This window comes from Anneissia japonica, unplaced genomic scaffold (assembly GCF_011630105.1).
Source record: "Anneissia japonica isolate Jap-2015-1 unplaced genomic scaffold, ASM1163010v1 scaffold287994_len634616_cov204, whole genome shotgun sequence".
Taxonomy (NCBI): domain Eukaryota; kingdom Metazoa; phylum Echinodermata; class Crinoidea; order Comatulida; family Comatulidae; genus Anneissia; species Anneissia japonica.
In genome coordinates, this window is record NW_022707798.1 from 198025 (window position 1) to 215510 (window position 17486).

Genomic DNA, 17486 nt, shown 5'->3' on the forward strand with positions numbered 1-17486 from the left:
GTATATATATATGCATGATATCGGCCTACTTTAATGGAGACCTGTAGGCCTTAAGTGACCCGGTGGTGTACCGTTAACAAATTCAAATTTTTACCGACTAAATTAGTAACGCTAAAAGCATCATGTACTGACGGTTCCTTTAGGATCTGAGGTATACTGAGAAGGCATACCTCTGAACAGTTGCATAAACAAACAAGAGCTACGCTTTGGAACAGGCTATATATGAACAATTCAAAGTGATCTGCTTCTCTTGATTTTAAAATTAATTATTGACAATCAGTGGTTTTCAGTATTGATGACCAACGTTTTAATAAACTGCCATATTGAAATCCGGGGTCGTTTCTGCCATAATTCCAAAGTAGCCAGCCTTAAGTGACCCATGTTTTTTTTTTTTTAATTCTCATATTACGTAAAAAATGATCTACCTCGGTGAGATGTTTTAATCATAAAAAATAAAAACCTATGATAAAGTCCCCTGACTAAAATCGTAGCTTACATATTGACACAAACTCACTCGCATTAAGTTACCAGTTTAATAAAATAATGGCAAAATGAAACAAGGGAATAGTTTTATAATAGATAATCGCTTTTATTACGATAATTTAAATGGTATGCAGCTTAATTTTTAAAAAAGAAACATACGGTAAGTTTGCAAACATTATATACCTGTTCGGTGCAATGTCGTCGCTCGCTCAGTGGATGACAGAGTCGTGGTTCAATTCCGACGTCACGCTTTGTTAAAATAGAATACATTCTTCACTCCTAGCGCCATAGTGGAATAGGATATATATTGTATATGTATTATCATTATTATATATATATATATATATATATATATATATATATATATGCGCTAAATGGGGTGAAAAATATATGTAAATAGCTATAGATAAGTCATGATACGATTAGAGATAAACACCAAACCGTCTTGCGGTAATGCTCTAATGATATGACGTTTTCCAGTTTACGTTATTTACGGTACTGTAAATAGATATAGATATAGGACATGTGTACTGTATGCACGGTATATTAAACTTGCACCACATTTAACGAAGTTTATCTACCTATTGAAAACACAACAATTTAGGTTTTTTTTCAGGTGCTAGGTTTTAACATAATTAAATAAAAAAATAAGCATTCATAAACATATTAATTATATTTTTCAAGTTTCTACCTCAACGTAGTTTTTTAAAATTAAATTTGAATTGAATATTAGATAGAATTAGAAACTGAATCAATGTTTAGGAATTGAGAGAAATGCTCACACTTTCAAATTATGTAGGCCTAAAACATACCGTAACATTTAATAACATTTAGGCCTATGTATTTAATTGAAATAATTACGGTGCATCTTCTAAGTCTACATGCACGACTAAAACAACAAAATCTCCAGTTTTCATTACATGTTATGCTATTTCCTGGTCTATCGTGTTGAAATTAAGCATAGTCAGTGGTGTCATAGGCCTAGCCTACTCATACACTCAAAATAAAATGACTCTTAAAATAGGCCTATGTTGTAGAACCGAGGACAGAAGTATATGTTGCGGTTAATAAAACACACCTAAAATATTTAATATCCCAGGTTCAACTAAAGGTGGAAACATGTTTGCAGGTCTATTTGTCTGGATTTTATATTCCATTTTTCTAGAAACTAATAAAAAGAATACCCATGATATGTTCGTTTATGCCTACTTACTTTTTGATTTAATCTAGTATCGAAGAGCAAAATGAACTACGATAAACGATTATACCAAACTTTATTTTTATAAGAACACATTTATAAGAACACCGAGGTTGACATTGCTTAAAAAATAATTCTTAATAAATAAGAACGAGTTGAGGCTGAGGTAAAAATGTCAAATAAGCATGTCTTCTTTTACTATGACGTCACTAATAATGACCGGGTAATTCTCGGTCATATGTGAATAATAAAGCGCATTATTATACTGTTCTGCCACCTATCTCCTATAATGACGGTTGAAGTTTCAAGGATGTATGTCGTGGACTGGAATTAAAACTTGTTAGGCCAAGTTTTCAATCGTCTAAGACCACAGGTTTTATTCCTAACATTCATTTCGATATCAAATTTAACTAGAACACCGTCTGTCCAAAATTTAAAGAAATCTAACTTAATCAACTACCGGTATGACTAAAGCACTGGTTAACTAATTTTAAAAAGAAAGTTATTAAATTCCAATGATACATAGATTGAAACAAATATATTCCTGTTGATTTATAAAGACCTTTTCATTAATTTATAGATATAAAAATCCATCCGATTACCAGCCAAGTGCTTAATAAATAGGAACAATGATATCTTTGCTTAACGTCCGTAATTTGCTTTGATTTTTTTTTATATTATTATTATTATTATTATTATTATTATTATTATTATTATTATTATTATTGCTATTATTATTATTATGATTATTATTATTATTATTATTATTATTATTATTATTATTATTATTATTATTAGGCCTATTATTATTGCTATTGCTTGACCTATCGATTCCAAACATTGGTTCTATACCGTAACAATTTCTCTTCTGAGACCAAGTATCAAAATGACCTCTAATACAAGAAAAACAACTTTTGGATCTAAAATTAAACAATTGCATGTTTTAACGTCAACAATAAAAAATAATAATACTTTAAAATAGAGGTCATTCAACTGAGATAAATTTTATAATTATTACTATATATGTTTATTTGATATTTATCAATAGCATGACAGTTTTTCTAACTATTTTGAACTTATTTGTCTTGTCTTGTCATGTCAATTTTCTAACAATAGGCCTATTTTAATAATTATGTTTTTCTTAAATTCATCCTCTCATTTATTCCAACAATATTCTGCACATTCATTAGCCTTATAAACACCATTGACCATGAAAACAAAGTTTTAATATTCAACAGTGCAAATTTTGGAGTCCACTTTTTAATAGCTCCTTGGAGGAGAGGCTAACACGGATACGCGTTCGCGTCCATATTTTACGCTCTTCCGCCAGAACCGGAAACGCGTACGCGTACGTTTCCGCAAAAAAAGGCATGATACGCGTACGCTTTGTTGGTATGGTCTTCGTATTAATTTTGTTTTAACATAGGCCTTAAGCCTATCTATAATACTAAACACTTAAAAAGGAAAAAATTAGTTTTAAAAAAAAAATCTTATTTATTTAGGAATTAAGACTTGCGTAACATTACAACAAACTTTGTCGTACAGTTATTTTGTGCCGCGTGACCCCTGGATGAAAACTTAACGCCTTATAAGCCAGTCTAGTTACACCCGGATGAGTTAATAAGACTGGAGCCTGATTCAGTTCTTGTAACGCTGTTCTCGGGCCACCCAAGTTGCGTAGGTTTACCTGCTTTATCAGGCTGCTGGTAATTAGAGAGTTCGAAGAAAAGACCACATGCCGGGTTGCCATACGTAATGAAACCCTATTCGACAATACGCATTTGAATAAAATATTTATTCGTAGGCTACTACATATTTCCTTGACAATTCCGAAAGGACATTTTCGATGGTCAATTGTAATTATAAGCATGCGATTCTCATTTCTTAAACAAACATTTATTATTTTCCTGTATTTTTTATGTAAAGCAAAGTAACACTCCCTTAAAATAATTTTTATTATTTTAGGCCTATCATTACTTTGAATTAGGATTGCCACTTTGGTGGGAAAAAAAGACTCGTGATTTACTTTAGGCGCAACCCATTGACGTTATGTTTAGGGTAAAGAGAAGATTCTGACAAGATGTATATTATTACACAGCGGTTTGGGTTAATCCTTTATTTTAAGTTTAGTCATGAGTTGCCTACGTTGTTGATTTTTCTCGGCTCAACTTTAATGCATGTTCTGTTAAGGTGTTTATGTGGTTTGACCGACGGAATCTCAATCTTTCATCATTTCGACTTGTGTGGTCCTGGTCTCCTTCCTTGTCGTAACTTAGCAACTAATGACACCAAATGTAAAACCAACAATTTGGGCCCCACTATGGACCAATCAGCGAAGCAAAATTTGACCTGAAGATGTGCCAGTCTGACAGCCGGGGGGCGGGGCTTAGATGAAATCCAAGGCAGTTCGCACTGTGTTAGCTATGGCATTCATTTCAAAAGCGATTGTTGATGATCGGAAGTTATTGTGCTAAATGAATGAAACTTTGGAATCATACGAACGAATGGGCCTGCTCTTAGGCATATGATAGGCCTAGAATGGAGCGCTGGGCCCGACCAGCTACGAGAGAATCTCAGGTTTGTTACAATTCATGTTTTTAAGCCGTAGTAATGGCCAACGGGACGTTTGGAATGTAGTCGTGAATGAAGGTTGGATGGAGCGGTGTGTGTGTGTGCTTACGGATGGGTGTAAGTCTAGGCGCGTAGGCCTGCAACTTCTTAGTCAGACAACCTAAGAACGGAAGTAGTCTAAACATTTTGGTGTTTCTTATTCCTTTTACAGGATTCCCTCCCTCCTCGGATGCCGCAGGATTGTTGTTACGAGGACTTATTAACCAAAACAAGTTGGTGCAATGCAGAATATGCGTACAGAGAGATAGATAGGGTGAGCTTTTTCGATACCTGTTCTCTTTTTGTTCAGCCGACTGCGAAGCATGTGAAAACTTTATTCGTCGTGTGTGGGAACTCAAGGCGGATTACAAATCCATGCTTATGAACGCAGAGCATGGTACCATCCTAGTACATAGTTTCATCTTTTGTGAAAATTAACGTAGCAAATTCTTGTGAATACTACGAAGTATTCTGGAGACCTCTTCTTGGAATATATATATATATGTGAAATGAATATAATACAAAGGACATAATTCCAGCCTACTGTTTGCAAATTAAAATTTGAATTCGGCCAGTGAAATTTTGATGGATACTACAATGAATACGATTATTTGCATTATTTATTACTTTATTCTGACAGAGGTCTGATAACAATATTGCACACTCATTCCCATACTGTTACTAGTGACATGAACATTTTTATGATAATTACTGATCACTTTTTTAGGCTATATTTTAAAAGCTTTTAAACTGATAAAATATAGTTATAAAGATGCTTTGTTTATTAACACTTCAGGAACAAATTGTTCTCTTTAATCAAGGAGGTTTTACTAATCCCTATTATAAGATATGACCTATTCAGATTTGAATTACTAGGCATATATTGGTTCTATATAAATTGAAGTAACCATTTCAAATAAAACTTTGTTTCGGTGATAAGCATGATTTTAGTAAAATTTTAGAATATTGCAAACTGAAATATTTAAAAAAAAGTGAAGTTAAAATAATGCATTGAATTTCTTGTAATTCATGAACATTCTGTGGCAAATTTAATTAACTACAGCTGATTTGCTTTTATTGACAGATACTGAATCATTCTTCAACATTTTATTTCCAATATGGAAGAATGCTCACAAAAATTATTCAGAGTATTACATTCATTCTATTTAAATATATCAGTGTATTCTGTTGGTCATTAGTTAACTTTTATAATGTTTATATTATTTAATTAGGATTGTTTAATGCGCCAATTGGCGAATTAAGTAAAGTACTGTGCATCAGTCAAATACTCTAAGCATATATATTGTACTAAACTGCTATATTTTTAATTACAAAAGTGTAAGGCTGTTGACTAATCTACAGAGTTATCAAATATTCATTTCATTGCTAGTTTTCAGTAAATCCTTGTTTGTTGGATAACAGTAAAGTCATAATCTTTTGTTGTTTTTTTACAGGGGAGAGCAGAGGGAAATAAACTGGCCTTATGGTGGAGAGCAAAAATCCAGTCCATGTTATTTTGTATCGGATGTTACTTGCATCTTCACAGTGGCAAAGTGTTATTTCTTGGAGCTCTCTTTTTAGTTGTTTGTGGAATTGGGATGAAATTAGCTAAAATGGAAACAAATGTAGAGAAATTATGGGTGGAAGGTAAGAAATCGTTGTTTTGAATTACCCGTTTTATTGAGGATATATTTATGTTTTTATTTTCATCAGATAATTTTGTCGCTTCTCTCCAACCAGAGTTCAAATGGGGTGAACTATCTTACAAATGTAACATTTTTTTGTGTGCAGGAGATGTATAGTAAATTGCGTGGAAAATCACTTAAAAAACAGGTGCATGGGAACTAATTACTGCTCAGAATAATGTTATTAAGATATAAATTAATGAAAACGTTTATGGAAATTGCAACTTTCCTAATGTGTACAGTAGGTGTATTTCTAATAATGTGGAGATATACACAGGCCCAATGTGTTATCAAATTCCATTTTGTGGAATAATGCTTGGTGTACATGAAACTCACAAATTTTACATGATTGGATTATGAAAATGTACTGCACTGTGCATTTAAAAGTCACGATGCAATAGAAGAAAAACTATTCCCTAAACTCTAACATCTTATGGATGATATAGTAAAGAATCAGTATAGTGCTATTGCAGAACACAATTTCTTTTTCTACCTGTATAACATTTAAGGGCAGCTCCCCATGGTCTAGGAAAACTTAAGTCATTTTGAATGTGAAAAGTCATAATGATTTTATTAGGCAGATTGGATGTTAAGTGTACATTGCTACAAAACATAATTTGTTGATTGGGGGATCAAATTTGTAGTACTACACTCCTTTCATGGGATATCAGACTCTATTTTAATGATAGCTCTTCCCTTAATTCAAGGAATGCATGCTAAAACAATTGAATATAGTAACTCATTCCTTTTAATTAAACCATAGAAAAGTAGGTGGTCTGACCATGGACAAAAGACTGGCTGCATATTTCCTTTTTTTCTAAATTACCATATTAATCACTTTTACTCTTCCTGCTCCTCCTGTTTTAATGTCCCATCTTTATTCTAAATGATGATGACCACTAGAAAGTAACCAAGGCCACTACAGTTAGTTTACATTCTTTTCACCAGTAGCCAATCAGAAACAAGCTATAATGGGCAGTAGAGACTGTCCAGCAGCAATTGCATAAACACAGACCTTATAGGCGTCTGTGGCATAACATTAAAACCCATTAATAAAACACCAAGATGATAAAATATACTGTATTCTGTTCTATAAATACAGTAATTTATTTGGAACACTTTTTCATCAGTGGCACACTTCTTTGGTATAATACTGTATAAGCAAGTTTTAAATAACTTTTCCTTTTAAGTTTACAGACCTCAAACCCTCTCTATGAAACAATTGTCAGATTTATTGATTTAATTTATGTTTTCTGTTGTAGCATTTTAAAATTGATATTAAAGACTTAAATGTGTGGGAGTTCACCATGAAAAATGAAATTATCTGCTTAAAAATTATTCAAATTTCTATTTCAAAAACCAATGATACGTAAAATGTATGGCAAGTATTTATGGCACTTAATATTTAAAACTTATATAACAATCTGAAGGTATTAAGTTGTATTTTGGCTATTAATATTATAAATGGCTATTTTTAAATGCTTGAATATGAAGAGGTACTTTTAGTAGACTTATCTCCTTATCAGTTTAATCAAATGATTTCCTTTGCTAAGCAGTATAAGCTTCAATTGCAATTTAACAATCACTTTGAAATGCAATTGCTTTTGAAAGATTTCCGCTATAGATGCACCGTATTTTGTCACTGTTAAGTGCTAAGATGGAATTTACTCTATTAAACATGCCCACAAGTAACCCTAAAAAGTGCAGAATGGTGAGTAACGAAACATAACAAAATTTATCGGCCTAATTTTTAAATGAATTGAGAATCAGCAATGACACAAAAAATATATTTAAAAAATATAATGCGTAGCTGAGTCTGCTATTGAAGAATATAAAAGAAACGACAGTAGCACTTTTAAGACTAGGCCTGCCTTGTATAGAATTTTATCTGTAGCTTTCGTGTCAGGAGACTGTACAGATGTTCTTATTCGTTTGTCCAGTCTCCTGATGAAGTCAACTGAGTGGACGAAAGCTATGAGATTAAATTTTATACAAGTTAGTCTTAAAAGTGCTACTGTCATTTCATATAATATATTGTTTAAAAATATGTTGCTTATATAATTACCCATTTGTATATTTGAATTTAAATTTTAAGTTATCCCTCTAATTCTGAAAACCAAAAAAAAAAAAAGTTGGTTTTGTATCAAATAACACAGATTAATCAACTCATACAAGTTGTCTATCAAGTATTTAATGATATCCATTCGCAAATTGACACAGGACTTGAGTCTGCTGTGTAAGTTTGCACATGTATACTTGATTCAACTATCTCGAAGATTAACATTTACAGTAGTAGTTTGCCAGAGTGCTATGCAATTAGAAACCTTTTGATAGATTTAATCCATTTAGCAAGTACACATTAAACTACAGAATAACCAACTTGAAAAAACAATTACAGTAACGAAATTGCCACTCAAATGCAGTGTGCGAATACTGTACTGTATTACACCATTATGTTTAAAGTGACTGTAAATTTAGTTTATGACGATAATAACATTTGTCCAAGCCATACCCTGCCAGAAAAATGAGGCAATGCATTTCGTAAGCCATCACTTTTAAAGGAGAGCCATCCAAAATATACTGTATGGTGTACAACCACTGATTACAGTACTGAATTTACAACTGTGAATATTCAAAAAATGGGGGAAAAACTTAGGTGAAAAAAAGAATGGTTACTGTGCAATCCTAAATTATTTTCCACAAAAAAATGGAGTATCTTTTTAATATTTACTAGGTCTACTGTATACGTTATTTCTAATAATGAAATTGGTGAGTTGATTGTTCCTGAACCAGTTAATATTTGAATACTGTACAATAGCAAGCAAAACTCAAATCTACACTATTGTAGGTAACATCAATAGAGAAGAAATATGTCAGATGTTGTTTACCAAATTAAGATCAAATACTTTTTCACAACAATACCCTTCTTTAAAATAGATCCCGAGGCAATCAAATCATCTACTTGATGTGGTGGCAAGACTTGACTTACGTCAAGTTTATGTGATCAAAAGTTAATGGTATTTTTTAATGGAAATTAGAGATTCTAACCACATTCAGACAAGGAATGTACTGTTATGGGCTAACTTAACACAATCACTTTTCTATAGGTCTAGGCTTATATTAAATTGCCAATTCATCAAGAAGTGATAACAATTTGAATATCGGTATAATCATACAAAGATATATATATATCATTGTTGTTTTTCAGTATTTTGCCTTTTAATATATATATATATATCTGTCTCTTATACACATCTTAATAGTTTCCTTCATTAAAGGGATGGATAAAGTTTTACTTGTGATTTGTGGATTTGCTGCAATTACCAGCGAGTCTTGAAAATTGCTAGTTTTTTTTTTGTTTTTTTTTTTACTTTTACAAAATAAAATGCTCATACAAATTTCCACAGATGTCAACACATTTTCATAAGCAATTAGTATTGCCTAAATAAAGCCATAACAACTATGTATGCATTACTTTGTTTGTGAGGGGTGGGATAGGAGATACAGTAGTTCACTGCCTTTAATAAAAAATAGTCAAAACTTACAGTAATATGAAACATGTTTACTTTCTTCAATCTTTTCATATTAAATTTGTAAACAATTAATAATTTTAGGATCTGGTTTATAGAAAGCTGTTGATATATTTCAATTTGTTATATTTTTTTATTTGGTATAAGTTGCATTGAATTTCAAAAGTCTGAAAAATTAGATTTGTTAGATATATTTTGTATGAGTTCACATATTTAGAGAAGGAAAGATTTCGTCACTGCGGTGTTCTCTGAAATTCTATCGCACTCCATGCTTATAAGAAAGAATCCTGAAAGAGAGGGAATCGAACTTGCAGTGTCGGCACCTCATGCTGTGTTGTATTAGACCTGAAGGTGTTGTATTGCAGGCCTAGAATTAATCAGCCCTGTTACTCAGCATTGTCCCTGGTGTTTCTACCAACATGAGGCTCACTGAACCACCCATACATATGGCCTAAGAAAAACAAAATACAAATTTCACCATTTTAGGGTTAATTCTTTAAAAGAAAATTGGTAGTACTGCATGATTTGACTTTGCACGTAGGATATTAATATGTAGAAAAATGTATTTTTTACTTAACTACTATTTTTTTATTTAACGATCATACTGTAACATTAATGAACAAGAAAATCTACCATTTGGTCTATTATAGTACATTCTTTGATTGTTATTATAATTAAGTAATTTACTAAAAATTACTGAAGTGAAACTTATCTCTTTCAAATTTATTCACAAAGAGTCTAGATAAGATAAACTGGAATCAGCAATAAATACTATAGCTATCTACGGTATACATCTATATTATATCAACAACAGATTCAATTAAATTGTCAAACCAACCTTATACTCTACAATCTATTCAGTACGGGTACCTGCCGTACAGTATTACACACGCACAGATGACTTTTTAACACTAACCTAAATTTCAATACAAACCTGGGTTTTTAAAAAAGAATTAAAATACAATGTTCGTCTCACAAATGCTGCTAGAATAACAGTATCTTATTGATTGCCTTTTATAGTACTTTATAAATTAAGAAAGAATTTTCGCTTCCTAATAATTTTCAATGCCTGTCAAAGTGCCTGTAAATGTTTGCAGGAATTAGTACTGTAGATCAATATCAAGGAACAGAAGCTTCAAGATACTGTAACAGATTTTTTTCTTGTATTAAGTCATTATTTTCTTTTAGTTGGAGCCAAGATAACAACATTAACACACAAATGCATTAATGTGCGGCACCATTATCTATGGTTGCTGGTTATCCAGGAATATTTTACATTGTGAGATAGGTTTTGCCAATATACCTTACACTTACACCAATGGACATTGTAAATATTAAAATTTCGTAATGATAATATTTCACCAATAGGAGGCCTTAAATTTCCAGTGAAAATACTTCTAGGAAAGAAAAAGGATTAAAAGAAAAATGTAGCTGCATAAATGATAGCAAGCAAAGATGAGAAATTAATAATTTCTTTACTTCATACAAAATAGATATTTAAAAAAACCCACAATTTTTGCCAAACTAAAAGCTTTAGTGCCCTAAATGCATGGAATATTCATACTGCATTGTGGGAAGTAACCTCTGACCTTTTGACAGGTGTTGGGGTCAGTTAGTTATCAGTGGGAGGTAAGGTCATCTGTGACCTGGTCCACAAGACAGAACCTAATTATGGCAAGTGTTTAGGTAATTTGAATCGATGTAGAGTTTTCTCTGAGGCTTCTATTTCATCTAGTCAAGGTCAATAAAATAATTGCATCTTTTATATAAAAAAAAAATATTAAAAAAATCCTGATAATGTTATTTTTAGAAGTAGGCCTGCAGTAAGAGCTTTATCACCTTCATCACTGCAGTTACCAATTTTGATGAAAAGATAATTGCATTGCTTTGTATGGTATTGGAAAATTTCAGCCAAAAAAGTGTTCTTTCTTATCGTACCAGGTTGTGTAGTGTTCAGAACAACAGTTTGGCCTACTATACAGTATATATAGTGTTGTCCTATACAGATTTTAGCATCTGATACAAAATCATTTTTTTCTTTTAGTATTTCTTATTTTTCCTGGGTAGCTTGATCAATGCAAGCAGAAACCAGAGAAAAGTGCAAACAATCAATAAAGGTTCTAGAAATTCAATATGATAAAAAAATAAATTCCCAATAATAATAATAATAATATTAATAATAACAATTAATAAATATAATAATTAAATTAATAATAATAATAATTATATAATATATTAATAATGGCTAAAAATGATAAATAAATAATAACTAAAAAATGATTATCTGTTTTTAATTCCTTTTCAAAGACCACTAATTAGAATGAATATATTGTTGTGTGTACACAGTTACGGTAGATACCAGCTTCTGTGAGGTATCAGTGATAAGTTTATTTGTGTTGAGTATGACAGCTTGGAGGTGAAGCCCCTATCTGGTAGCTGTCCATGTTTGCAGGTAAACATTGTCAGGCCTATTATATTGGATGCTTCAGGATGTTTTGGGAAGTACAATTTGTTTATAGGCAAGAGTGAGGGAAGAACAGAAGATGGACATATCTTGTGCCATGCTGTATTATTGAAGTTGACCCTAACAAAATAATAGACAAAATCTTGTAAGTCAGTGACTTGCTATAGTCATTGTTATTTATCATGCTAAATAAATTACTAGCTATAATAATGTCTCATAGTAATCATTACTTACTAAATCTTATTTCTACATTTATTCTTTATTGACTATTTTTGCATGTGTGATGAAAATCGTAAATGGGGATTCCTCATAATAAAAAACATGAATAATGAAAAACATGGTCAAAATCAAATGAAACGTAATGTAGTATAATCTATTCCCCAAACCAGGGTGGTGTTATAAACATTTTTTTGACACTGTACTGATGTCCACTTGCAAATTAATTAAATGTTCAATAACCTAAGGTGCTAATTTACCTAATCATCAGAGACCAGTGTGGTTATTTGAACCTGCAATAGTTTGGGTTTTTTTGCCCAATATTAAACAAAAAGCATGTGTGTACTGATTGGTGTAATAAAATTGTGAGAAAATAATTTGTTTTAAGTTTGTATTCTATTGTATGTTCTGTAGGCAAACTTTGTATTATTATAGTAGGTCTACTATTTAATAGTTTGCAACTGGTACTGTACTTAACTTAGCATTAGTAACCTTCATCCATCGAATCTAGCAACCCCCTCAAACCATGTTTATAGATCTTCTGCTTCATTTATTTCTAAACTGCCGAGATAAGAATGTGTTTCATATCTAGCTTCTATATTCACTTGAAAGACCATCAGTAGTAGTACAGTAAAGGATGTTGATATTAAGAAGAAGCATAGCATAATAGTTCTTTATTGTTATGTTAATAATTGATTTTGAAAATGTTAATTTATGAATACTAATTAGTGAAAATTTGGTTAATGCATTTAGCTAAATATTAATAGTGTTATTTTTGTTATATTTTATGATTTAAAAAAAAAACTTTTTAAAAATTCTAATGTTCTCAAGCAATTGACACATGAATGGCATATCAGTAAAATTGTAACATTTTAGATGATTTTAGGACTCTTTAATCATTGGCTAGGAAACACTTAATTCTTGTCTCAAGGCCAGGCCTAGATTACTTCCGAATTCCACACTGCCCATCCACTACTTGCTCCGTTTTTAGGGCTTGTAGATAAGTACTTGGTGTTACTATAGTTAGTAATCCAAGCCACATGGAATCCTAAGCCTTACCTTGTATGGAGGAATGATAGCCTAATCTTAAGGGCCTTCAGGGGCATTTAGTGGTCAGAAAGGAATGGCTAGTTCCATCCAGCCTATGGAATGGAACTTTAATTGGCAGTGATGTTCACTCCGATAAAATACTATTGTCGGTGTAAAATAGATTGCGAGTTTTCACTATCCAAATACAGTATCGCCACAGTTACATCTCCACTCCACATACAAAACCAACTGTAGAGTGTAACTAAATAACATTATCCCACTAATTCTGATTGATTTTGATAATTAATCTTGCGAATTAATTTTGTATTGGTCTGAAGATAAATTGGGACTTTAGTATAATCCCTTTGTCGGCTTGTCTGCTTTGGTACTATATAGCCTGTTCAAAGCAATGGCAAGTGTAGCTATTTGTGGTCTGTTAATAAGTAAGGCCTGTTGTTTAGTGAAAACATCAGGTTGGCTGCAGTAGTATAGTATCATCTATCATCACCTTGCCATGACCCAGCATTGCTCATACCACTACTAGAGACCACTGGTCAACCATAGCTATTATACATAAAGCACCAATTCATTCAACATGAATGCAAAGTGAAAGCACAGAGTAACTGTGGTGAAAATAAACCAGAGGTTGGGTTAATAAAGTAAAGTTAAAAGACAGGTTAAAAACCATTCCAACTATCCCAGTGTTTTGTTAATGGACATTTGGTTTTCTTCATTTTTCCAGACTCCATAAAAATACTACTCTAACTGTATAGTAAGCCATTTCTTTACAACAAAAAAATAAATAAAATTGTAGAATGAAATTAATTTTACCTTAATAAATATGTGTGATGGGATCTGTTAAAACTTCTTTTTGTTGCATAACAAAAATTGCAGCGAGGAAACATTGGGAAGAAAACCATGGAAATATTACTTACAGTAGTTATAATGAAAAGGTTATTGATTATAAAAGACACAATTATTATTAAGTTTCAGGTATTGTCAGTTATGTGTTTTTTCATAGTAGTTTAACAATGCTTTTTGTACAATTTTACTACCTTCTTCCACCCCCACATCAATGTTACTAATAAAAATTTAATCACATAACCCATTTCCAAGTAAACAACATTAGGGTAAGGATAATGTTTTTTCCAGCAATTATTCCCCACTGTTAGAGTAGTAAGGCAATATTAGGTGTAAGAAGTTTCGGAAAATGTACTTTACTTCAAAGCAACCTATGGAGCTACAGTGAGCGTGTGGGCTTCCCGATGACAGAATTCTATTTCAATCAATTTGTGAGGCCCGGAGGTCCACTGGATGCTAAATTTTCCTGTCTGGGATATTACAGAAGTCTGTAGACTTCACCTGATAACACACAGCTCGAAAACAATTGCGTTTTACTAATTTACAGTTTTTTCTATAGAATTCTTCAAGAGTCTAGCAATTTTGTATGCTTCTCTTAATTAGCAGAAAAATTTTTTTTCTCATTTAAACGTCTCGCAAGATTGATGTAAGAAATTCCATACCACCAAGTTGGCGAAATAAACAACCACCATTGTTAATAATTAATAGATTGAATGATGTGAGAAATTCTTTGAATTTATCCCATTGATAGAGTGGTTAATTTACTGATATTTATCCTAATGCTATTTTCGGCTTCAAATTATTTATTATAGAAACAAAAAAATGCTTTGATTCAGAATTTTCTCCCTTTGAATTCTGAATTTGCACAACTTGTGCCTATATACTATACAGAATCTGTTATTTCTATTTTTATAAATTGATGAGTGCATTTTAGTGCCATGTTCAACTGCTGTGCAGAACAACTCACAGAATGGAGCCCTGAACTGCAGGATGGTAATTCCTTCATTGCTAGAGAAAACAACATGTAAATTATGGCATGGTATATGTCACGGAAGTTCTTGACTTGTACCGCTCAACAGGGGAGAATATTCAAGTTTCCCATAATGCATGGTGCTGATAATTTAAGGAAAATTTTTTGTATTTCTAATTTATGACACAGATTTACTTCAGTGTTAAGACTTTGGCCTATCCAGCTCTAAAATTCTACTAGCTACTAGAGTAATATACAATGCATCGTGCTATATCTTTCTATATGTTCAGTAGCCTTATGCCATTTACTGTATCTCTAACAATAGAACATCCTAATCCTCAAGAATTCTTTTATTATCAGAAAAGCCAAGAATAATCATGAGAGTGTAACTAAGGTTTTTAAAATAGAAGACCACACATAGCAGATAGAAGGTGTAAAAGATATGAAGAAAACCCATTGTTAGTAAGCCCATAATACCAAAGGTTATCTCCAACAAGGGTCCAAATGTTTTAAATAAAAAAACTATGTTAATTTATGAGATTTATCTCTAGGATTCAAATGACAGTTGTTATTTAAAATAAACAGGAACGTGCCAATGTACGTTGTCTCATTATTTATACAGCGTGGACGAACATGGAACAAACATGGTCGTATACGAACATGGAACAATTGAGTTTTCGTAAGTATTCGGGAACGTGCTGAACATTCAATATGATAGCACGCCATGTAGAGCAACCATCATTTGTATTATTATTTCTCATGATGAAAAACCGCCATCAGTATATAAACATAGGGGATACAATTAATTCCTATATTATACTGTATCCCAATGTCTGTGTAATGATGCTACCTACCAGTAATGTATTCAATGATTGAGGTTGAAGAGAATGTGCGGAGGAGGGAGGGGTTGTGGATGCAAATCTTCAAAATTTATTTATTTATTTATTTTTTACAATATAATAAACTATGAACTCTAATCTACTATTCACAGTTAGATTTTTTTTTAAATTATAAATCGACAAAATACAAAGTTAACCAGCAAAACCTTTGATTAATTTAACCCACCAAGTTATTTTTTCACAAAATTCACCATTCATGTTTCTAAACCAATAGGAACCATTTCTCTTAAAATAAAGTAAAAATAAAATTAGCAACATATTGCAACGCCCGCCCTCGTTTTTTTTATATTCCTCAAGGTTATGAACATAAATCAACAGCCATAAAAAAACTAGGTTGTAGATCAGTGATACCATGAGCCAGGGAAAATTCCCTTCAGATTACACAAGGAAGCCCCGAAAAGGGGGTTGTTCAGGGGTGGCCTAACCGGGAAGGAGGTCTCCAAAGATTACCAAGTGCTTATGTCAGATTAAGTGAAATGTTTTATGATAAAATAAGACTATAAGAACATCCGCCATGTTGACTTATACAGCTGTGAAGTGGTTGTGACAGTATAGTCGCTGTGGTCGTTTTGTTTATTGTTAGATAATCTCTGTATGCTTGCATTTTTTGGCAATCTACTCTAACTGCCTACTGAATAATTGTAGCCATTAGTATTCTGTGATATCAAGAGTAATTTAAATTTATTATACTTTTAATTTTTGATGAATGATTACATCATTATCATATTATTGACTATGTTTTTCAAAAGAAATGCTTTACTTTTCAGTGTGTTTTTATCAAACATTAGTGCATTTAGATTAGGAACGAAAGCTCAAATTCAGATAAAATGTTAGAGATAATAAACATTAGGTGTAGTAAGATGATCATAATTTTTGATGATGAATTTTTCCAACAACCATACCAACAATCTGTTTAGAACAAGTTAAATTCATATCTTTAAATGCAACCAGTTGAACTTTTAGAAGCCCTGAAAACATATTACTGTACGTCTACATTTTATACATCGTTATGTGAATCCGTAAACCTTTCCCTTCCAAATGTTAAAGTATAAATGTGTCTGTTTATGCTTAACGGATACCAAATTGATTCTTGGTGAATGACTGCTTAGTCTACTTGACTCCTGATGTCATCTCTAACTAAACTGGCGGTGCAGATTCATCATGCCATATTTGGCATGTGATTATTCATTACAGTATCCAGTTGATCCTAATTATAGAAATCTGATGGTTTTTTATTAACCTTCATTTTTGCTTGTTTACTATACATTTACCATGGTTCTGAAGACATAGAAGGAAGTAGTACAAATTTCCTCAAAGCATAATGACTAGACTTTGGATATCAAATACTGCCATACCACCTCCTTATCAAACTAAGGAGAAGACTAATACTTCAAGTTTATCGCAAGTTCATATCACCTACCTAATATTGCGGTTTTTAGGTTAAGGTGGAAATGGAGTGTGATGATTCTAATGTATCATGTCTTGGCTTGGAATTTTAAGATGAAAAGTTTTTACAACTTCAGGTTCAACCTTAGAAAGTG

At 32.0% G+C, this 17486-nt stretch overlaps 1 protein-coding gene across 2 annotated transcripts in view; it reads left to right on the forward strand.

Moving 5' to 3' along the window:
• LOC117106419 (protein patched homolog 1-like) overlaps positions 1 to 17486 on the forward strand; it is a 50165-nt gene that overhangs the window by 7915 nt on the left and 24764 nt on the right. The window contains exons 1-3 of one of the 2 annotated variants that reach the window (XM_033247783.1): positions 4087 to 4258; positions 4464 to 4565; positions 5746 to 5938. In XM_033247783.1, the coding sequence (XP_033103674.1) occupies positions 4220 to 4258; positions 4464 to 4565; positions 5746 to 5938 (334 nt within the window). In that variant the 5' untranslated portion in view covers positions 4087 to 4219. Of the gene's footprint in view, positions 1 to 4086; positions 4259 to 4463; positions 4566 to 5745; positions 5939 to 17486 lie in introns of those variants that run through there. The other variant, XM_033247782.1, reaches the window with a different exon arrangement.